The 23,753-nt window shown below is 49.4% G+C and overlaps 1 protein-coding gene across 2 annotated transcripts in view; it reads right to left on the bottom strand.

The window, feature by feature from the left end:
• The window catches only part of DPP6 (dipeptidyl peptidase like 6), an 863,103-nt gene that overhangs the window by 11,806 nt on the left and 827,544 nt on the right, over nt 1-23,753 (bottom strand). For both annotated transcript variants that reach the window (XM_024249875.3, XM_024249876.3), the window contains exons 18-21: nt 20,178-20,276; nt 15,573-15,642; nt 12,172-12,366; nt 1,521-1,575 (exon numbers count right to left, since the gene is read on the bottom strand). In XM_024249875.3, coding sequence (XP_024105643.2) covers nt 1,521-1,575; nt 12,172-12,366; nt 15,573-15,642; nt 20,178-20,276 — 419 coding nt within the window. The remainder of the gene's footprint in view (nt 1-1,520; nt 1,576-12,171; nt 12,367-15,572; nt 15,643-20,177; nt 20,277-23,753) is intronic.

Below are 23,753 nucleotides of genomic sequence, written 5' to 3'. Positions count from 1 at the left end.
AGGATTGATGCTTTATTCTTCAGAGGAGAAATACCATTGTGGGGTCTACGGACCTCTATCTAAAGCTTGTTAAAACAAAACAGAGATGCTCATGCTCTGGAAAGAGGCCCGGGATCCACTGGGCAGAATGGAAAAGGAAAGATCCCCAGCACGGAGCTCGGATACATGTCCTCGGCAGAGCTGAGTGCGGGGGTACAGGGTGTGGGGGTGCATCAGTTGTGCTTTGACAGGTGCACAGGGTCCCCTTTCCCTTTGGCACCTCGGCTGCGTGTGCTTTTGGACCAACTGCCTGTTGAGAAAGGCTCTCTGTGTCCAGAAGTGAACTATGAAAGGCCCTGAGTGGGTGGACTATATGCAAGGCACAGGAAGGAGGCCAGGCCCTCGGGAGTGGCATCCATGTGCATGCGGGGCAGAGTGAGGACCAGAAAAGACTGACCACGGCCCAGGCTCCCTGCCTTGCAGCTGCCAGTCTGCTGGGAAGTCACTTCCATGAGGGTGGGGAGAGGTGATGGCTATTGACACCCAAGTTACACCTACCAATGACCCAGTGGCTTCGGGCCTCACGGGCAGTGATTGGACATCTAGGCACCTGGAATGCACCTGTAGGGCTCTGTGCCCGGGCTCTGAACAAGGAGAGAAGCCACCGGCCCTCCTCCTGACCGCCTCACCTCCAGCAGGTAAGGAGGAGGTGTGGGAGGGCTCCTGTATCCCCTGCTTCCGGGAGCAGCCCACAGGGCAGGGCCTGGTCTCTAGCGCATGCTGGGCTCTGAGGTTTTGGAGGCGATGACATAAGAGGCACTGTGCTGATTACTTGTCCAAGCCTTCACCTGCGGGGGTGTCACGGCAAGGCCTCCTCTGCAGGGCCTGTGCTGAGGGTCACTCCCAGAGGGAAGGTGGGTCTATGCCGACCCATCTGTGTGCTGGCCTTCTTGAGATCAAGAGGCCCCAGGTCTAAGGAGAATGAGGGGCCATGTACCAGGGCCATAGTAGGTGGCCCTAAATCCAAACCGTGGGCCTCAGCTACAGCTGAGCTATCCCAGGCTATAGCCTTCTGACAAGGGCCAACATATGGGAGTGGCTCTGGTTTGAGAGTTCACTGCGTGACCCTCCCCACACCTGTGCTTCCGTCTAAGTAGACATGGTAATTAATGTTGTTACTCTACATCAAGATATCCAGAAATAGTTTCCTGCTTCTCTTCTTTCCTGGCCACCATGCCAATAGCTACAGCAGGTGGATGGGAGAAAAGTCATTAGGAATGTATTAGAGCTCTCCTGCGGGGACCTGGCTTCCCTTCTCTTTCCTTCCAGATAATGTAAAAAGAAACTTAGAAAAATGAGCTGATCAAATGAAACCTCCCACGGCTGGAATCACTAAGCACCCAGGCTCTTGATTTTAAAAAAATAATTACTTGCTCACCAGCAGACCACAGATGTTCTCAGTAAATCAGGATTAGACCTGGGTAATGGTGCAGGCTACACTGGAACTGAGGGGTGTTCAGACCAGGGTGGCGCAGACTCACCTTCCCGAACACGGCCACGCGCGTCTTGTCAATGTACTGCTCCTTCAGCATCGTCCTGTGAGGTCGAAGAGGGGAGAGAGGGTTCAGTGCACATCCTGCTGGCACTTTGTCTCCCTGTGGCCCGGAGCCATGTTTTCCATCCATTTCAAGGATGAAAACCCCTCTTCAAATAAAAGGCAACCTCAGCATTCCAATATAATTATTTATTGCTTTTATTTATTTAGTGCCAAGTCAGTATATTCACATTAAAAACTCAAAGCACCCTTGCAATAACTCTGTAGCACTTCCAGGTATAGAAGCTTCTCGACCGCGAGCCGTTAATCCACAGCCGCAGAGCCCCTTCTGGGAGACTCAGCCCCTGTTGCATGGGGTCCATCTGCTGCTATTGGGTCCCCACCCAGAGCCTGTGACTCCAAGCATGCGGGCTCTGGGATGAGCCTTAGGGGTCGGCAGGGATCTGTGGAGCTCTGGTTCTATGCTTCTGGGCTCAGAGTCAAGCCAGTGAGACCCCATCCCACCTGCACAGCCTTCTGTTCCCAATTCCTGGGAGGAGGCCTCTGTCTTGTACCTGTTTGGCCCCAGAGGGATTCTTCCCATGAGCTTCCTGCTACGGCCCATCCTTGGCAGCAGCCGCTTGGTGCTCTGGGCCTCAGTGCTCCGGGCCAGTGCTGCCTGGGTCCCTGCCTCACCCTTGCTGGGACCTCACCCCGCACTGTGGTCTTCTGCTTCCCCCACGAAGTGTCTGGGGTCCTTCCGGTTTCTGGACCTCAACCAGCAGCAGGACGCCTGCAGGCCGTGGGCTTGTTGCTTGTTAGATGGAAATTCTTGTCTGTCTGGATTTTACCTCAAGCCATAATGTCAAGAGTGGAGTTAGAGAAATTTTTAGACATTTTCTACTAAAGAGGAGAAAATATAATTTCTTTTCTCAACCCTGATGAGTTCCTGGTCGAGACACTGTCACTGTCCTGAAAATGAAAGTCAGATGAACAAGAGGAAAACCAGAAGAGGTTTCCTGGCGTGTGCTGTGCCCTCCACGTGGTGGGGGCCTCGGTTTGGGGGCCTCGGTTGCGGGGCCTCGGTTCGGGGGCCTCGGTTCCGGGGTTTCGGTTCCGGGACCTCGGTTCCGGGACCTCGGTTCCAGGGCCTCTCAAGGCAGTGGCTTAGGGGCCCTGTTTACACAGTATTTTAACAAAGAGCCATAACTCTCAGCATAGTGACCAGGCAAAGGAGAGAGCAGCTCCAGTCTTTTATTTATTTATGGTTTTCTGTTTGAGATGGAGTTTGGCTTATCGCCCAGGCTGGAGTGCAGTGGCGTGATCTTAGCTCACCGCAACCTCTGCCTCCTGGGTTCAAGCGATTATCCTGCCTCAGCCTCCTGAGTAGCTGGGATTACAGGTGTGTGCCACCACGCCTGGCTGATTTTTGTGTTTTTAGTAGAGACGGGGTTTCACCATGTTGGCCAGCTGGTCTTGATTGAACTCCTGGCCTCAGGTGATCCGCCCACCTGGGCCTCCCAAAGTGCTGGGATTACAGGCATGAGCCACCGTGCCTGGCCTCCAGTCTTTTAAAAGGAGGGAACCTGTGAGAAGGCAATGCAATCTGCCCCCAGAGTCCCTGGCAACGGCTGGGGCCCTCTCTGGGCTGGTGAGCAGGTGCCGTCCCCAGGAAGGAAGGTGGATGTCCTGACACCTGGCAAACAGGGGCAGAGGCAGACAGTCCCTGCGTTTTCAGTGTCTTTCACTTAGCAGGTCTCAATATTTTGGGGATAACTATTTTGGCTTCCTCCACGAGCTATGTGAACAATGAATAAATAAAAATGAGGCATTTCTGTTGCTCCTTAGCACATGGCCCAGGGTGTCTGCGTGTGTACACACGAGCACATAGGACCCAAAAGAAAAAATGGTGAAGAAAATCCCAAGTTGAGCCGAGACAACCTGTCTCTAGGAGACAGGAGCCCACCGGCCCTAGTCGGGTTTACACAGCTGCCCGCCGCCTTCCACAGGGGTGGGACGAGCTCCCTTCCACAGCTCATCTCAGCTGCTTGTGGGAGGCTGGCCCTGTGGGCTCCTCGGTGAGGATATGGTGGCAGTGGACAGGGGATCTGTGGGAGTGGGAGGAGTCAGGCTAATGCATCAGCCTCATGATTTTAGGTTTCTGATCAAATTGGGCTATTTCTTTCTGATGAATGAAAATGCAGCCCTCGTTCCTAGGGAGAGATGAGGGAGGCTTTCTATGGCTTGGCGCCATTGGGCATCCGCTTCCTAAGAAAGTCTGTGCTTTGGCAGCGGCTCTAAGCTTTGCCGTTGTCCACACGCTCCCATTCTTTGAGCTTCGGTGGTTTAGGAGTTGGCATTATGGACTCTTTTTCCAGAACAGGTCCTGCCTTGTTTTGGAGCAGATGGTTGGGCCCGTTCCTTCTTTTTAGGGCATGACGTGTGTGTGAAACACCTTTGCCCTCTAATTCCTGTGCTCTTCAGGGAAGATGCCAGGCAGATCCAAGTGTCGAAGGGGAGCCTGAGGGTGCTGCAACCTTCCCCTGGGCCTGCCCTTGATGGCGGGGAGGCCCCGGGCTTCCAAACCTCCCTGGGAGGAGATAGAGCAGGTGGGGCGAGGAAAGAGCAGGAGATGGCAGGGGAAGCCACACACAAATGGAAAAGACCCAAAGGAGGAGGTCTGGGAAGCCAGGAGAGCCCTCATGCCCCTACCCAGGAAGCCAGGCCCACTCCACTCCAGAGCGCAGCCTGGGCTGGCTTCCGTGTCCTGGGAGTCTTCTGTGGCTGGCACTGCCTGCTGCTGACCCAGCAGCCACCCACCCATCCTCCTTCCACACCGAACCCCAGCGTTCCCTTGTCACCCCACGTCCTCTGCTCAGGGGCTGACCACACACTGGTGTCAGGCGGACCCACTTGGTCTCTGGGGAGCTGCTTGCACCTCTCTCACTGGTGTCAGGTTCTGGCATGGGCAGGGGAGGGCCAGGGAGATGGAAGGAGAGGTTTGCTGTCTGCTTCTGGGGAGACTTTCCTTCCTTTCTGGAAGTTTCTTTCTTTTTTTTTATTATTATACTTTAGGTTTTATGGTACATGTGCGCAATGTGCAGGTAAGTTACATGTGTACATGTGCTATGCTGGTGCGCTGCACCCACTAACTCGTCATCTAGCATTAGGTATATCTCCCAATGCTATCCCTCCCCCCTCCCCCCACCCCCCAACAGTCCCCGAAGTGTGATGTTCCCCTTCCTGTGTCCATGTGTTCTCATTGTTCAATTCCCACCTATGAGTGAGAATATGCGGTGTTTGGTTTTTTGTTCTTGTGATAGTTTACTGAGAATGATGATTTCCAATTTCATCCATGTCCCTACAAAGGCCATGAACTCATCATTTTTTATGGCTGCATAGTATTCCATGGTGTATATGTGCCACATTTTCTTAATCCAGTCTATCATTGTTGGACATTTGGGTTGGTTCCAAGTCTTTGCTATTGTGAATAATGCCGCAATAAACATACGTGTGCATGTGTCTTTATAGCAGCATGATTTATAGTCCTTTGGGTATATACCCAGTAATGGGATGGCTGGGTGGAATGGAATTTCTAGTTCTAGATCCCTGAGGAATCGCCACACTGACTTCCACAAGGGTTGAACTAGTTTACAGTCCCACCAACAGTGTAAAAGTGTTCCTATTTCTCCACATCCTCTCCAGCACCTGTTGTTTCCTGACTTTTTAATGATTGCCATTCTAACTGGTGTGAGATGGTATCTCATTGTGGTTTTGATTTGCATTTCTCTGATGGCCAGTGATGGTGAGCATTTTTTCATGTGTTTTTTGGCTGCATAAATGTCTTCTTTTGAGAAGTGTCTGTTCATATCCTTCGCCCACTTTTTGACGGGGTTGTTTGTTTTTTTCTTGTAAATTTGTTTGAGTTCATTGTAGATTCTGGATATTAGCCCTTTGTCAGATGAGTAGGTTGCGAAAATTTTCTCCCATTTTGTAGGTTGCCTGTTCACTCTGATGGTAGTTTCCTTTGCTGTGCAGAAGCTCTTTAGTTTCATTAGATCCCATTTGTCAATTTTGGCTTTTGTTGCCATTGCTTTTGGTGTTTTAGACATGAAGTCCTTGCCCATGCCTATGTCCTGAATGGTAATGCCTAGGTTTTCTTCTAGGGTTTTTATGGTTTTAGGTCTAACATGTAAGTCTTTAATCTATCTTGAATTGATTTTTGTATAAGGTGTAAGGAAGGGATCCAGTTTCAGCTTTCTACATATGGCTGGCCAGTTTTCCCAGCACCATTTATTAAATGGGGAAACCTTTCCCCATTTCTTGTTTTTCTCAGGTTTGTCAAACATCAGATAGTTGTAGATATGTGGCATTATTTCTGACGGCTCTGTTCTGTTCCATTGGTCTATATCTCTGTTTTGGTACCAGTACCATGCTGTTTTGGTTACTGTAGCCTTGTAGTATAGTTTGAAGTCAGGTAGTGTGATGCCTCTAGCTTTGTTCTTTTGACTTAGGATTGACTTGGCGATGCGGGCTCTTTTTTGGTTCCATATGAACTTTAAAGTAGTTTTTTCCAATTCTGTGAAGAAAGTCATTGGTAGCTTGATGGGGATGGCATTGAATCTGTAAATTACCTTGGGAAGGATGGCCATTTTCACGATATTGATTCTTCCTACCCATAAGCATGGAATGTTCTTCCATTTGTTTGTATCCTCTTTTATTTCCTTGAGCAGTGGTTTGTAGTTCTCCTTGAAGAGGTCTTTCACATCCCTTGTAAGTTGGATTCCTAGGTATTTTATTCTCTTTGAAGCAATTGTGAATGGGAGTTCACTCATGATTTGGCTCTCTGTTTGTCTGTTATTGATGTATAAGAATGCTTGTGATTTTTGTACATTGATTTTGTATCCTGAGACTTTGCTGAAGTTGCTTATCAGCTTAAGGAGATTTTGGGCTGAGACAATGGGGTTTTCTAGATATACAATCATGTCATCTGCAAACAGGGACAATTTGACTTCCTCTTTTCCTAATTGAATACCCTTGATTTCCTTCTCCTGCCTAATTGCCCTGGCCAGAACTTCCAACACTATGTTGAATAGAAGTGGTGAGAGAGGGCATCCCTGTCTTGTGCCTGTTTTCAAAGGGAATGCTTCCAGTTTTTGCCCATTCAGTATGATATTGGCTGTGGGTTTGTCATAGATAGCTCTTATTATTTTGAGATACGTCCCATCAATACCTAATTTATTGAGAGTTTTTAGCATGAAGGGTTGTTGAATTTTGTCAAAGGCCTTTTCTGCATCTATTGAGATAATCATGTGGTTTTTGTCTTTGGTTCTGTTTATATGCTGGATTACATTTATTGATTTGCGTATATTGAACCAGCCTTGCATCCCAGAGATGAAGCCCACTTGATCATAGTGGATAAGCTTTTTGATGTGCTGCTGGATTCTGTTTGCCAGTATTTTATTGAGGATTTTTGCATCAATGTTCATCAAGGATATTGGTCTAAAATTCTCTTTTTTTGTTGTGTCTCTGCCAGGCTTTGGTATCAGGATGATGCTGGCCTCATAAAATGAGTTAGGGAGGATTCCCTCTTTTTCTATTGATTGAAATAGTTTCAGAAGGAATGGTACCAGCTCCTCCTTGTACCTCTGGTAGAATTCGGCTGTGAACCCATCTGGTCCTGGACTTTTTTTGGTTGGTAAGCTATTGATTATTGCCACAATTTCAGCTCCTGTTATTGGTCTATTCAGAGATTCAACTTCTTCCTGGTTTAGTCTTGGAAGGGTGTATGTGTTGAGGAATTTATCCATTTCTTCTAGATTTTCTAGTTTATTTGCGTAGAGGTGTTTGTAATATTCTCTGATGGTAGTTTGTATTTCTGTGGGATCGGTGGTGATATCCCCTTTATCATTTTTTATTGCATCTATTTGATTCTTCTCTCTTTTTTTCTTTATTAATCTTGCTAGCGGTCTATCAGTTTTGTTGATCCTTTCAAAAAACCAGCTCCTGGATTCATTAATTTTTTGAAGGGTTTTTTGTGTTTCTATTTCCTTCAGTTCTGCTCTGATTTTAGTTATTTCTTGCCTTCTGCTAGCTTTTGAATGTGTTTGCTCTTGCTTTTCTAGTTCTTTTAATTATGATGTTAGGGTGTCAATTTTGGATCTTTCCTCCTTTCTCTTGTGGGCATTTAGTGCTATAAATTTCCCTCTACACACTGCTTTGAATGCATCCCAGAGATTCTGGTATGTTGTGTCTTGGTTCTCGTTGGTTTCAAAGAACATCTTTATTTCTGCCTTCATTTCGTTATGTACCCAGTAGTCATTCAGGAGCAGGTTGTTCAGTTTCCATGTAATTGAGCAGTTTTGAGTGAGATTCTTAATCCTGAGTTCTAGCTTGATTGCACTGTGATCTGAGAGATAGTTTGTTATAATTTCTGTTCTTTTACATTTATTGAGGAGAGCTTTACTTCCAAGTATGTGGTCAATTTTGGAATAGGTGTGGTGTGGTGCTGAAAAAAATGTATATTCTGTTGATTTGGGGTGGAGAGTTCTGTAGATGTCTATTAGGTCTGCTTGGTGCAGAGCTGAGTTCAATTCCTGGGTATCCTTGTTGACTTTCTGTCTCATTGATCTGTCTAATGTTGACAGTGGGGTGTTAAAGTCTCCCATTATTAATGTGTGGGAGTCTAAGTCTCTTTGTAGGTCACTCAGGACTTGCTTTATGAATCTGGGTGCTCCTGTATTGGGTGATATATATTTAGGATAGTTAGCTCTTCTTGTTGAATTAATCCCTTTACCATTATGTAATGGCCTTCTTTGTCTTTTTTGATCTTTGTTGGTTTAAAGTCTGTTTTATCAGAGACTAGGATTGCAACCCCTGCCTTTTTTTGTTTTCCATTTGCTTGGTAGATCTTCCTCCATCCTTTTATTTTGAGCCTATGTGTGTCTCTGCACGTGAGATGGGTTTCCTGAATACAGCACATTGATGGGTCTTGAGTCTTTATCCAATTTGCCAGTCTGTGTCTTCTAATTGGAGCATTTAGTCCATTTACATTTAAAGTTAATATTGTTATGTGTGAATTTGATCCTGTCATTATGATGTTAGCTGGTTATTTTGCTCGTTAGTTGATGCAGTCTCTTCCTAGTCTCGATGGTCTTTACATTTTGGCATGATTTTGCAGTGGCTGGTACCGGTTGTGCCTTTCCATGTTTAGAGCTTCCTTCAGGAGCTCTTTTAGGGTAGGCCTGGTGGTGACAAAATCTCTCAGCATTTGCTTGTCTGTAAAGTATTTTATTTCTCCTTCACTTATGAAGCTTAGTTTGGCTGGATATGAAATTCTGGGTTGAAAATTCTTTTCTTTAAGAATGTTGAATATTGGCCCCCACTCTCTTCTGGCTTGTAGGGTTTCTGCCGAGAGATCCGCTGTTAGTCTGATGGGCTTCCCTTTGATGGTAACCCGACCTTTCTCTCTGGCTGCCCTTAACATTTTTTCCTTCATTTCAACTTTGGTGAATCTGACAATTATGTGTCTTGGAGTTGCTCTTCTCGAGGAGTATCTTTGTGGCGTTCTCTGTATTTCCTGAATCTGAATGTTGGCCTGCCTTGCTAGATTGGGGAAGTTCTCCTGGATAATATCCTGCAGAGTGTTTTCCAACTTGTTTCCATTCTCCCCGTCACTTTCAGGTACACCAATCAGACGTAGATTTGGTCTTTTCACATAGTCCCACATTTCTTGGAGGCTTTGCTCGTTTCTTTTTATTCTTTTTTCTCTAAACTTCCCTTCTGGCTTCATTTCATTCATTTCATCTTCCAGGGCTGACACCCTTTCTTCCATTTGATCGCATCGGCTCCTGAGGCTTCTGCATTCTTCACGTAGTTCTCGAGCCTTGGTTTTCAGCTCCATCAGCTCCTTTAAGCACTTCTCTGTATTGGTTATTCTAGTTATACAATCTTCTAAATTTTTTTCAAAGTTTTCAACTTCTTTGCCTTTGGTTTGAATATCCTCCCGTAGCTCGGAGTAATTTGATCGTCTGAAGCCTTCTTCTCTCAGCTCGTCAAAGTCATTCTCCATCCAGCTTTGTTCCGTTGCTGGTGAGGAACTGCGTTCCTTTGGAGGAGGACAGGTACTCTGCTTTTTAGAGTTTCCAGTTTTTCTGCTCTGTTTTTTCCCCATCTTTGTGGTTTTATCTACTTTTGGTCTTTGATGATGGTGATGTACAGATGGGTTTTTGGTGTGGATGTCCTTTCTGTTAGTTTTCCTTCTAACAGACAGGACCTTCAGCTGCAGGTCTGTTGGAGTACCTGGCCGGCCGTGTGAGGTGTCAGTCTGCCCCTGCTGGAGGGTGCCTCCCAGTTAGGCTGCTCAGGGGACAGGGGTCAGGGACCCACTTGAGGAGGCAGTCTGCCCGTTCTCAGATCTCCAGCTGCGTGCTAGGAGAACCACTGCTCTCCTCAAAGCTGTCAGACAGGGACATTTAAGTCTGCAGAGGTTACTGCTGTCTTTTTGTTTGTCTGTGCCCTGCCCCCAGAGGTGGAGCCTACAGAGGCAGGCAGGCCTCCTTGAGCTGTGGTGGGCTCCACCCAGTTCAAGCTTCCAGGCTGCTTTGTTTACCTAAGCGAGCCTGGGCAATGGCGGGCGCCCCTCCCCCAGCCTCGCTGCCGACTTGCTGTTTGATCTCAGACTGCTGTGCTAGCAAACAGCGAGACTCCGTGGGCGTAGGACCCTCTGAGCCAGGTGCGGGCTATAATCTCCTGGGGCACCGTTTCCTAAGCCTGTCGGAAAAGCACAGTATTCGGGTGGGAGTGGCCCGATTTTCCAGGTGCCATCTGTCACCCCTGGAAAGGGAACTCCCTGACCCCTTGCGCTTCCCGAGTGAGGCAATGCCTCACCCCTGCTTCGGCTGGCGCACGGTGCACTCACCCACTGACCTGCGCCCACTGTCTGGTATTCCCTAGTGAGATGAACACGGTACCTCAGATGGAAATGCAGAAATCACCCGTCTTCTGCGTCGCTCACGCTGGGAGCTGTAGACCGGAGCTGTTCCTATTCGGCCATCTTGGCTCCTCCCCTCCCTTTCTGGAAGTTTCTAAAAGTGGTTCCCTCCCCAACCTGCTGGAGGTAGATGAAGAAGCATGGAGCCAGGTGCTACTGAGGGCCATTCTGTGACCTGAGGGCGTGGCTTAGGATGAGACCATCATGGCTGGCTGGGCGGAGACACGGAGAGAGCCTGGGTCTTTGGTGACATTGTTGGTGTCTGGATTCATCAACCCTGAGGCCTGGCATCCCTGTGTCTTTCATAGCCAATATAGTTCCTTATTTGAGGGGTGTGTGTGTGTGTGTGCACACATGTGTTGTTGTAGTCATTGACTTCCAGGCAAAGGCATCCTGGCAGACACTCCTTCCCTGAGTATCTGAGTCCTGAGAGCTCTCCCACTCTGTATTTCCCATCTGCAACACGGGTTTCTGAAGCAATTGCTCTGTCTGCCATCACCTAGCTCATAGCTCCCTGGAGGAGGAGAGGGGCCATTCATTCACACATTCATTGTTTTCCATTGAAAGACCATTTACTGAGTACATAGCAGGGGCCATCAATCTTTTTCAAAATGAGAAGAAATGTTTTGAAAGTCAGTTGAGTAAAAATTTCCAAACACACAAAGCACCCTGGTATAATAAGTACAGAGATGCCAGGTTTCCTATCGCCCTCCAGTCAATAAACATGTACTGAAGTGGGCTCTGTGCTCCACCCTCCTTATGTGCCCGGGTTCAGCCTCAGGCTCCCCTGCCCATGATGGTGATGATCACGGTCACGGCGGGGGTCCCTGGTAGATGCGCTTCTCCCTGCCTTCTTGTCATTCCCAGAACCTGAGTCCACAGTCTGTTGAGTTGTTCCTGCAGCATCTCTAAGGGATGAAGTTATAAGAGTAAGCGCTGCAGTCCTCTGTGCCATCAGACTGTGAAAACTCCTTCTCCAAAATGAGCCTGAAGGCCAGCTGCAGCCGGGCGCAGTGTCTTGATGTCTTTTTTTATTTCCAGTGCAACAATAAGATTGAATAAGTCATTTGGAGCATCTGCCCCTTGGTGCTAAGCCTCCTTTTGTTTTCTGTGATGTCGGTTGCTCTTGCTGAGTCAGTGCTAGGGATGCACAGGAATGACAGAACAAAAGCCTGCCCTTCCTCAGAGCCGGGGAGGGCATTCTGGCCCCACCTGGATGTGCATGGAGGTCCCGCTCTCAGTAACGAGGGTGACCCATTTCCACGGATCCAGCCCCATTCATATTCCTTCCCTTTTTGTGTCCTTCCTTCCTGATCTTGCCTCCCCTTGGGATAAATGGCAAAGACACACATGGACACTGGCCCAGGTCAGTGACCACAGTGCAGAAAAGCCAAGCAGACCCAAATGGCAATTTCTAGCCCCTTGTTTTAGTCAACTCAACAATCTACCCTGCAGTGGGAAAACTAGTTAAAAACATCCCTAGGAGAAGATTCCTAAGTTTCCTTTGAAACTTGCTTTGGAATGGCCAAGAGATTTTAGGTAAGAGCAAATTGCATGCAAAATATGTGCACGGAGAAAAAGCATTCCTGCACTGTGACTGCGGCGCTGCCCCCATGAGGAGCCCCGGCCCCTCCTGGCCTCTCCTGCTTCCCGGGCGGGTGCTCACCGCACGGCCTCCATCTGGTCCTTCTCCTCCAGCAAGCCTAGCCGCCGCCTCACTTCGTGCAGGAGCTTGGTGCCTTGGAAGCCGCTGCCGCGGCCGTCACACTTTACCACCACCGTGCCATGGCTGCTGATCATCACCGTCTCCCAGCTCACCTCGAACTTCTCAGCCACGCTCTGGCTCCCTGGGGTGCCATCCCTGGAAAGACAGTCCTGGGCTCAGCAGGCCTGCTGCGTGGTGGGTGGCGGCTGCTCTAGCAGCCGCCAGGTCAGATGACCCCCGTAAGGGATTTTTACACATGACCCAGCTGCCACACGCTCGACTCCATACCCCAGATTCTGCTGCTGCCCCGGGCAGGTGAGCCAGGTGTTATCCACACCCCATAAGGTGAGGAGGAAGAGGAGAACTCCAAGAGCCTAGGGCACCCAGGGCCATCCCTAAACACACCGGCGCTGTCTGGGACGGCCACCAAAGGGCATCTATTTGGTAAGGGAAACAATACAAATCCTCCCAACTTCTCTCTGTGGGCGACTTTCCCTACACAGCAAGAAGGTTGCTCTTTCCTGGGTTCTAGATGCCCCAGGCTGTGCCCCTCAGTACCCATCACAAGTGACAAGGCCACGCTGACTCTAACCACATCCCTGGCTTGAGGACGGGGTCTGTCTCTTGTTAAGTTGGAAGTAACAGCAAACCCGCCATATGGGTGGCCTTTCTCCCTCCCTCTCCTTGGGGGTCGAAGAGCCGTTGGCTCTAGGCAGTGTGGCCTCTGACCTGGGCTGGCGGCTCCCACTGTGCTCTCCTCCCAGCTCTTCATTTGCTAGCCCGGCACTGCTGGCTGAAAGGCATCCATGGTGGCGCATTTGGACCACGGGATTCTACCAGCACCACAAACAGGGGTGTTTTCCTTTTCCTCAAACAGGGCTGTTCCCTCCCTCCCTCCCTCCCTCCCCTCCATCTTTCCTTCTCTCTCTCTCTTTCTTTTCTTCTTTTTTTGCTTTTGTTTGAGACAGGGTCTCACTCTGTCGGCCAGGCTGGAGTGCAGTGGCACAATCTTGGTTCACTGCAGCCTTGGCCTCTGGGGCTCAAGCAATCCTCCCACTTTTGGCTTCCAAATAGCTGAGATCACAGGCATGTGCCACCATGCCAGGCTAATTAAAAGAAAAATCTGTTCATCTATAGAGATGGGGTCTTGCTATGTTGCCCAGGCTGGGAACAGGGCCATTTTCTACGCAGGACTGGTTGTTCCTCATTGACCAGCATACTCATGGGTGTGAGGAGGTTTTTAAGTGATTTTCCCTCTTGCCGGGAAAAGGATGGACAGGAGAGAAAGTCAGCCCCAGGTCCAGCCTGTCTCCCTGGAACAACAGCAGGGAGCAGTGCCCCTCCTGAGAGTGGATCCAGCCAGGTGACTGCTTCGACTACCAGCACTGTCCCAGCTGTCCGCCAAGGACTGAGGAGTGGGGTGGGGGGGCAGGAGGAGCGGGCCAGGAGCGGCACGCTGGAGTGCTGCATGCTTAGGGTTCTGGTCGGTCATGGTGCTGCTCTATGTCGAGTGTGCATTTGTTTTCTTTTGGATTTTTTAAATTTGAAGCAAGGGCTCAGGGACTCCAGATCTCCTTGCTATCACATTTGATGTCATAGCGAGAAACAAAAAGACACAGCCTCCAAGGCAAGCTAGCGAGGCCACAGTGAGTGTGCACCCAGGGATTGGGGTTGCCTGGCTGGTCCCGTCTGAGCTCAGCAGAGCTCAGCTGTCTCCACTGGGCATGACCACTTTTACCTCTGAAGGGAAAGTGAATCTTTTTGTAAACTGAAAAGTTTTTGGGGATTTCCTTTAAGATCACTGAAGAAACCAGTGTGCAGGGGAAGAAAGCTGGTTTGGAAGTCGTTAGCATCCTGGAGAAAGTGGGGAAAATCTGGTGTAGTAAGAGAAACGAGGCAGGAAACGTGTGTGGTGTGTGTGCACGTGTGTGGGATGTGTGGGTGTGTGGGTCTGTGTGGGGGTGTGGGGGTGTATATATGTGTGTGTGTGCATGTGTGTATACACATACGTGTGCATATGGGTGTGCATATGTGTGTGTTGCATGTGGATGCGCATGCACACGTGTGTATGTGTGTGCATGTGTGTATGTGTGCATGTGGGTATGCATATGTGTGTGCTTATGCGTGCAGGTGTGTGTGTGTGCATGTGTGTGCATGTGGGTGTGTGTGCATGTGGGTGTGCATGTGTGTGTTTATGTATGCAGGTGCGTGTGTGCAGGTGCGTGTGTGGATGCATGTGTGTGCGTGCATATGTGCACATGTGGGTGTGTGTGCATGTGCGTGTGCCTGCATGTGGCTGCGTGTGTCTGCATGTGGCTGGGTGTGCATGCGTGGCTGCTGGGAGAGTGTGAAAGCAGCCCAGATATTAAGGAAAGTGGATTAATTGCAAAACGGAATCAGCTATTGGAATCTGTGCCCTGGGGCGTTTCTATAATGGAAACTTTTTACTATTTAGGGACTCAGCCCTCAGGAAGGAAGCTGGGCAAGACACCAGGGTTAATCAGAGCTCCATCAGGTGCCGGCGTTTACTCAGGGGGTCGTTGCACTGGCATCCCTAACACAGCCCAGCACTGGCCTCTGCTTCAGCCGGCTCTCCCAGGCTACAAGGGGCACAGGAGTTTCTCCTGCTCCGTGGTCTTGAAAAGACAGACCAGGAGGTGCATTGGGGCATTTGCTCAATGGTCTGGGTGGCCCCCTCTGCACTGCCTCCCCGTGTGGTGTGAGCACGTGGGCATCACCTAGACTCAGGGCTGTCAGGAAGCATTTGAACCTATGCACAGGGCACTGGGCCGGCTCCTGGCACTGAGTTCCCTAATCAGACCCAACACCTTCAAGGCATTTACAGAGGACAAAAAGTTGTTATCAAAACCCAAACCGGAGGCTTTTATTAATGAACATAAGAAAGAGCTGAAAAAATTCTTTGCTGGCAAAGAAAGGGCATTCAGGGCAATGGCCAGAAATGCCAGCCAGGCTCCTATTTGAGTGAGACCCATGGGCTCAGGGTGCAGGTCCGAGGCTCCAGCCGTCTTCTGTCTCTGTGTCTTGGGACCTGTCCCCTGCCTGCCTCCGGTGAGCCTGTCATGCAAGATGCCACTATGATGATCCCAGCAGCCTCGCTTTATGGTCACAGAACCTGAGGCAGCCTGGGGAGAGGCGGTGGGTACACAGCACCCACTTTCCTTTAACCTCTGGGTGTCTCCAAGAATCCTAAAGAACGTGACATTGGGCTAAACGATCTTATGTTTTCAATTTGCAACAATGTCATTTCTCCTGCTTATCTTAAGAGTTCAATATTCCTTTATCATGGGTGTCACGGAGCCCCAGAGCGAGCACCAGGGAAAGACAGACGTGACGATACTTACACTACCAGGAGCAGAGGGTAGTGGGTGGTGTCGGTGAAGGTTGCTGGCTTCAGGATCTGCATGGGCAGGTCTGGGGAGAAGCAGAGCACAGCACGAGTTAGGGGGCAATGCTGGCCACGGGGTATTGGGCATGCCCTTGGGTGACCGTGGGGGTGAGGGTGCTCTGGATGGGGCCTGAGGGGAAGCCCACAGACAGAGACTGGCCCAGGGTTTTCATCCTGAGGACTCTGGCCTGCTGTGCGGCCTTGGGCAAGTCACCCAACTTGTGTGAAACTTCATTTCTCTGAAGCTTCCATTCAGTCTTGCATACGCGAGTGCACTGAATGCACAGAAGACTCGATGGCCTGGGCACTTGCTAGCAGCAGAATTTCAGTAAGGGAAATATGGTGCCCTGAGAGCAGGCAGGCTGCCTGCAGCAACAGTGCATCTCTCAGCATCTGATCAGGGATGCTGGGGATGGATATTTGGGAGCAGGGAGGCAGGGAGAGGAAGAGACAGAGTGTGGGGGGAGACAGGGGGCCACCTAGAGGGGAAAGGGTGCCGGCCCATGGCTGTGTCTCTGTGGGTCTCTCTGTTGTGCGGAGCCGGTGGCTCTGTGGGTCTCGCTGTTGGCAGGTTTGTGCTGGGTGACTCTGTGGCTCTGCTGCAGCCACAGCTAGAGGAAGCCAGGGAAGGATGGTGCAGCCCACTGGATCCTGCGGCTCCCAAGGTCATTGGATCTGGTGCTCAGCAACGTGAAATCCAGTGGGTGAGGGAGAGTAGGTAGGAACCAAACCTCAAAAACCTGCCTCACTAATTTCTTCTGTGTCCGCTACCTTCCAACAAACCTTCCCATCCAAGTTGAATTTATTTATTGATGTTAACTGCGACCCAGATTACCAAAGGCACAGCAATTAAATTGGAATTAGCGGCTTTTCAATACAATTACTACACAGATACACTGCAGGCTTGGGCGGCTGGCTGGGCAGCCAGCTCTGACCTGGCGTCTCATGACTGATTTGGGCTGAATGTTAATGGCTTGCAAATTGGCTCAATGGCCCGGGGACTGGCGGAGAGGCAGGCCTTGGACTTCATCATTTAAATTCCATAAAACATGGTCTGGGCTGCTCCCTGCCACTGATAAGCCCAAGGGCAGCCCTTGGAAACCGGGTTCTGACTGGCTGAAAACATTTCAGGGGAGCCCTTCTGGAAGATGTCCTACTTTTCTAAAAAAATAAAAATAAAAAGAAAGAAAAGCATTAGCCTCTGGTAGCACAAAGTGAAAAAACAAAACCAAGCCAGGTTGATAGGGCTGACATCTTTCAGATTTCCTGCGATCCCTAAGGGAGTCTTCCTGATGCCGGGCTCATACATGCGCCCCACATCGTCTCCTGGCATCTGTACCCACCTACCTTTCAAGGAAACCCCTTGCTGGACAGAGTGTGTGGCAAGGGTGGGAAAGCTGGCTTTGTGCTTCGAAAGGTCTTTTATGCATTTCCTAAGAGGAAGGGATGACAGTCACACACCAGTGCTGCAGGCTTGGGAAGCGTTACTGGGACAGCAGTGGGTAGAGTGGGCTGGAGGAGGAGGCCAGGCCTAAGGAACTCAGAAAGGGATCTTGCCAAGGTGACGGCCTGGCCGCCAAGGCTGCGGAGAAGCCTTGAGCTGAGAACAGAGGAGCTTCAGAGACACGCCGGGGCAATGGTCTCTCCATTGCTGGGGTAATACACACATTTCTTTTTTTTTTTTGAGATGGAGTCTCATTCTGTCACCCATGCTGGAGTACAGTGGTGCGATCTCGGCTCACTGCAACCTCTGCCTCCTGGGTTCAAGTGATTCTCCTGCCTCAGCCTCCCCAGTAGCTGGGATTACAAGTGTGCACCACCACACCCAGCTAACTTTTGTATTTTTAGTAGAGACAGAGTTTCACCATGTTGGCCAGGCTGGTCTCGAACTTCTGACCTCAAGTGATCCGCATGCCTCGGCCTCCCAAAGTGCTGGGATTACAAGCATGAGCCACCGTGACCAGCCATTACACACATTTCTTGGCCAAAGCAGCTTATCACAGCCTCCATTTTTTGTTTGTTTGTTTGTTTGTTTGTTTGTTTGTTTTTTGAGACAGAGTCTCACTCTGTTGCCAAGGCTGGAGTGCAGTGGCATGATCTCGGCTTACTGCAACTTCTGCCTTCCAGGTTCAAGTGATTCTCGTGCCTCAGCCTCCCAAGTAACTGGGACTACAGGCACGTGCCATCACGCCTGGCTAATTTTTGTATTTTTTGTAGAGATGGGGTTTTACCACGTTGGCCAGGCTTGTCTTGAACTTCTGACCTCAAGTGATCTGCCCTCCTCAGCTTCCCAAAGTAACGGGAATACAGGCATAAGCCACCATGCCCAGCCCTTGTTTATGGTTTTCTTGAATTTCTCTTCTTCCTCCTCTAGGCTGGGCATGATGGCTGACACCTGTAATCCTGGCACTTTGGGGGACTAAGGCAGGATTGCTTGAGCCCAGTAGTTCAAGACCAGTTTGGGCAACATAGCGAGACCCTGTCTGTACCTAAAAAAAAAGAGAAAGAATGAATTAGTTGGGCATGTGGCCTGCCTGTGGTCCCAGCTACTCAGGAGGCTGAGGTGGGAGGATCACTTGAGCTCGGGAGGTCAAGGCTGCAGTAACCCAAGATTGTACCACTGCACTCCAGTCTTTGGGACAGAGTGAGACTCTGTCTCACACACAGACACACACAAAATTATTCTGTTTCTTCTAGACCATTCTCTACTCATTTCCTCCATGCCTCCTTCCCTGGCATGGTCACCTTCAGGGCATTTTAAGAGAGACAGCCTTTGGACATGTGAGTGTCTTGGGGGCAGGGGTGGGGTACGGCTGGAGTGGATTTGAAGTGCATCAAAATTCCAGAATGTTCTGACTTTCAAAGGTGAACACAATGTCCAGAAAAGTTGTGATAGAGCATAGCTTCCTATGGCCAAATGGCGGGGCCAGGAGTTTTTGGCCCAGGCCTGTGGTGGGCTGCAGGGAGGGTGTAGTGAGCATGCGGGAGCGAGGGTCCCTGTGCAGGGCCCACACCTGGGCTGTCCTGCAGGCTGGGACTCCAGGGCAGCCTTCAGACTCAGCCACAGTGAACTGCACTTGCTCTTGCCTAAGCCCCCTCGCATTGCCCTCTTCTCTGGATTGCACTCTCTCCTCTTGTGAGCCCACCTGATGCTGACTCCAGGGACCATGTTCAAGTCCCACGTTCCGTGAGCATTCCCACACATCCCCAGCCCAGTCTCATGCTCTTCTCTGAATTCTTGTGCTGTTTGCTTTCTGTTCTACGCAACACAGCTTTGCAGCATGTACTGTTTGGGGGACCTGTTTTTGTTTCGTGGGGTGAGCCTTGGTTCATGCTCTTGGGAGCTGAGTCTGTTAGGTGGTTGTGTCTCCTCTACGCTGCTGAGCACAAGGGGGCTGCCAGCGAATACTCCAGGCCCCAGGCGACACGCCACTGTCTAGTGTCAGGGAAGGGCAGACAAAGAGATTCCAGAGACAGCCTGGGGATGGCAAACGCAAGGTGTGTGGCTCCTCCCCCCTGCCCTTTCAGCTCAGTGTTACTTATCAGCCTCAACACGCTTTCCCCTGAGCTCTGGAAACCTTCCCTTTCAACAAAGAGCTCCTACAGTTACTATCAGTCAGTCAGAGTTTGCATAGGAGGGAAACCCGTTTACAGCCTCAGAGGTGATGGGTAAGTGGTGTCTGCATGAGTGACTCAAAGACAACTTCAAGGTTTGAAGTCTCAGTTCTTTGACACCAACCTACCACAAAAAGGCTGCTATGCATAGATGTGGGGAAGTATGGAGGGGGACAGAGTTCTGGGGGAAGACAGTGAAATCCGCTGTGGGCATTTTACACTTGGGGTTTCCAAGGGTAACGACCTGGTAGGCAGTGAGGACACGGGGCCAGCCGGGTTGACTTGGGAGCCATCTGTGCAGAGGTGGGAGTTGAGGCTCCGAGGCTCTGCCTCCCTCCTGGAGCTGTGAGTCTAGGTCCAGCTAATGCTCTGGGGTGTTTAGTGCTTAGCAACACCTAGCACAGAGTTAGTGCCCAGGAGAACTTACTGAATGACTGGAGGGACAGTTCAAGGAAAGAAGGGCACAGGCAGAGAAAGGCAGAGAGAAGCATTTCCTAGGGAGTAACAATACTCAAACCTCCTCACGTAAACCCTGGCTGCAAGGACGCCCCTTATCAGCCCATAATCCGCCAGCTGATGAGGCAGGAAGGACTTCAGATGGCACAGAAAGGGAATTTCCAGAGGGAAGAGGTTTTTCTGGATAGTGTCTTGACACAGTCACCAAAGAAGGAGAGCGCTGGAGTCTGCGATCTTGCTTTGAAGCAATTGTCAGCGTCTCAGGGAGAGAGATCCTGTGCCCTGCTTTTTTTGGTTTTGTCACCAGAGTGAGCATCTTGGTTCTGAACACAAGACACTCCATGCCAGAGGAGCTGAGGGGCAAAGATACACCCCTGTGCTCAGGGAGCTTTCCTTGCACGGCGCCTGCTGCTGATGACTGCACTGTGTCACAGCCCATGTTTTCTTTTTCTTTTTCTTTCTTTTTAAAGGGGAAAAACGTAGTACTTACTATAATCATCAATCTCGATGTTCCTGTATTCCACTTTAGGCATCTGTCGGTCATTTATGGCCTTCTTGACATGTTCATTTGTTTCTAGGTCAAATATTTCTGAAAGAGAGGAAACAGGGACACGCTGACAGTGGTCACTCACGGAGGACCTCTGTGGGCCGTGGCTTTTCATGTGCGTAACAGCTACTTTCATCAGCCTCAGAGGTGATTATTATTATTTCTAGTGTACAGACCAAGAAACTGGGCATTAAAAAACACGCTCAAGTTATGCGCTCAAAAGCCTAGACTCAAATCTGGAATTTGGGCGGATTAAAGATTCTCCCCACCGTCTTAGGCTTTCTCCTTCCCCCACCAGAGGTTTTTGTTCTCCGTGGCGTCACACGCACAGCTTTTGGTATGATTCTTCCCATGACTGCTGGTTTTAAGAAAACCTACATTACACATCTGTTAGGACAAATGGTTTTCCAAAAATTGTGGCCATAATAACCAGAAAAGGAAAGGTGGGTAGAAACTAGGGTATCATCTTTATTAAATGTTCCCAGAAATAAAATGGATTCCGATCTCTCTCCCAAAACAGAAGATAAGCTGGTCTCTGGAGAGACCTTAACTTTGGTGACTGTATTTGTGGACAGTGGAGTCGTGTGAGCCTCGCTTCACACTGCGGTGGGACTGGCTGTCCTCCCTCTGTGGGAGATACCAAGGTCAGTTCTGCACTGTGGTGTGGATGTGCTGGACCTTTGTGCCTCAGGCCGTGACGGCACACACACGGCCTCGTTATCTATTTCTTCAGATGCAAAGAAGTCCCCTGAGGAACCCACTCCATTTGTGTACTGAAATGGCCATTCTACTTCATTTCACCATCTGACGTGTCATTGCGCACATGTACCATAAAACCTAAAGTATAATAATAATAATAATAATAAAAAACCCAAAAAACCACCCAACTTCCTTTCTCCCTTCTCACACTAAGCCTACACATAGGGATAATTTGTGGTTCATTGTGAAAAGGAATTTTTCTGCAAGGAACTTTGCCTTTGGCTCGTCAAATCACTTTGAAGCAGCTGCAGTTTGTGCATTTGTTTAAAGCGTAAACAAATAATCACAAACAATGCTAGAATGGATGTCCAGTCATCCTTCCATATAACTCCCTTGAAAAAAAAAAAAGCTGCTCTGCAGGTGGGTGCTTCTCCAGGGCAGCTAGAGGTCAAATGACCGCCCATCACTAGGAGACTCTGGACGTGTGGCTTTGTGTGGAGAACATGGGGCTGTGGCTTTATTCAAGAACTCTGCCCAGCAGGCCTGGCAACCTTCTGTAGAGGAACAGAGGGAAATGGAAGTTCCCAGTGCTTGTGATGAGTAAATAAAATGAAAATGACTTGCAAGTTGCTGGACACATATTTGAATATTGAGCTTTGATAAAAAATAAGAGGAGAAATGGTGACACTAGTTTTCAAACAGGTAGAGTTTTAACAAATCTGACGTTAGACCACCACTGGGAAAGGTTCTGAACACCATGTAGCATGCAAGAAACGTGTCCCTTGCAGGACACGTGTCCCAGCAGGAAACACAGCTGCATCTGCAAGGGGTGTCTGCAGTGGTGAAGTCTAAGGGAAGTCCAAGTAGACTTGACCTGAACTCTGAGACCCAGAGACTTGGCTGCAGAGGTGGTGCACTCTCCCTCGCAGTCATGCACGCGAGTTAGGGGAGGCGCACTCCATCCCAAAGGGCCTGCATGCCCCCGAGCCAGCTTCACAGCCTCAGCCCACGTTCCTAATGGATGGGGGGCAGCACTCATTGGTGCTGAGTCCAAATGCCCTCATCCCTTTAATACAATGCTCCAGGCACACACTCAGGTGAGAGGAGTTGGTTTATGAGACAGTGACTGCGTGTCATTCATGTTCTATTCACACTTACAGGAAAGGAAGACTAGCAGGGAGTGCTGCCAGGTAATGAAGAGAACAGCATTTCCCAAGCTCTTTGCTGCCCCAGGGCCTTTGCACGTGCTGCCCTGTGTTTGAAATCTTCCTTGCTAGCTCCTTCTCCTCCATCAATGCAAGCGTTACCTCCTCCAAGAGGGACCTGAACACCCTATCTCAGGCACCTGTCAAGCTCTCTGGATACACTTAACACCAAATGAAAGTTTTTGTTATTTTCCTGGCAGCAAATCCTTCTCCCTACCCCTGCCAAGGTATCCGTGTTCAGTCCCATCCCAGGGACAAAATGCACTAGTTTTGAGTACCCTGGGTAGATGGGTTTGCGGAAAATCAATTCATATCTTGGAAATTAAGCATCTTTAGATGGTAACAAGTCTGGGTTTCCACCCAAGTCTTTCTCCTTGTTCCCATGTGGCCCCAGGAAACTAAACAGGACCGAGAGGTCCTCCTGTGTGTCTCAGGAAGCTGCAAAGGTCTCCAGGGCTCAGACCTCTTGAACGGTAAGAGTTGGAAAAACCGAGGCTGGACTATCAACCAGTGTTTCCCACACAGCTCAGACCCAAGGACCCAAAGCAAACTGCATTAAATTGATGGAAAAGTTTCTGGTGTTTAGAAATTGATGGAAAAGTTTCTGGTGTTTAGAAGTTGATGGAAAAGTTTCTGATGTTTAGGAGACTAATGATGTGCCTAAGTTAATTCACTCGACTCTGGGACTATGAGGCAATTCATCCACACGCTCCAAACCCCAGCTTATTGTAGGAGACCAGTGCCTCGATCTCATGAGGTCATCTTGATGCCTCAGCTGTAACCCTTGGAGAAACTATGATCTTTGCTGCTCTGCCTGCTGACATGATCATCCCAGGTGCAAAACAGGTGAGGAACTTGGGGTGTGCACATGTGGGTCAAACGATAGAAGTGACAACCCATGAAGATCAGGGGAACTGGCAGGAGCAAAGGCAGAAAGACCCTACCAACGAGAACAGAGATGGGCTTCTTGCTATCAGTTAGCTTCTGCTTCTGGGTCCCAGAAACGGCTTCAGCTGGGGGGGTCTGCTGATGGCAAGAGCCTGTCTGGATGGCTAAATCTCAAACTGAGAGAAAATGGGGACAGACCCTCTTACAGCTGGTTAAAGTACACTCTTGTCTCCATATATACGCATGTGAATTTGATGTTTCAGGCATCAGTGTGCGATCTCAAATGCTGATCGTGACGGAGAAGGTTAAACTCAGGGAGCAATGTTCTCTGCTGCCTACTGAGTTAAGCTTGCCTGGAGCTAAGGGAACACAGGCTGGCCACCAAACACCCCGTTACCAGTTTCTGGATCTGAGAATTCTGGCTTCATGTGGGAACGCACCATGTACTAATCGCTCAGGGACTACACAGGCTGCATGTGAATACCTCGTTCCTCTCTATTGAAATCCCACCCTTCACAGGAAAGCACCAAAGCAACAGACTATTAAATTTAGTTAAATATTAGATTTCTCATTTAATGATTGCCCACACAACTGGTTTTATCAGCAGAGAGCTGACTGTCCCACAGGGGACTTGAGTTAAGCCATTTTATTTGTTCCCATAATTGCATTCAAAGAGGGCAGGAGCTCAGCAGAGAAATAAGAAGAGATTGGCATATTCCCTGAAGGA

Source organism: Pongo abelii, chromosome 6 (assembly GCF_028885655.2).
Source record: "Pongo abelii isolate AG06213 chromosome 6, NHGRI_mPonAbe1-v2.0_pri, whole genome shotgun sequence".
In the NCBI taxonomy this organism is placed as follows: Eukaryota; Metazoa; Chordata; class Mammalia; order Primates; family Hominidae; genus Pongo; species Pongo abelii.
This window is presented reverse-complemented; position numbering and strand designations above follow the sequence as displayed.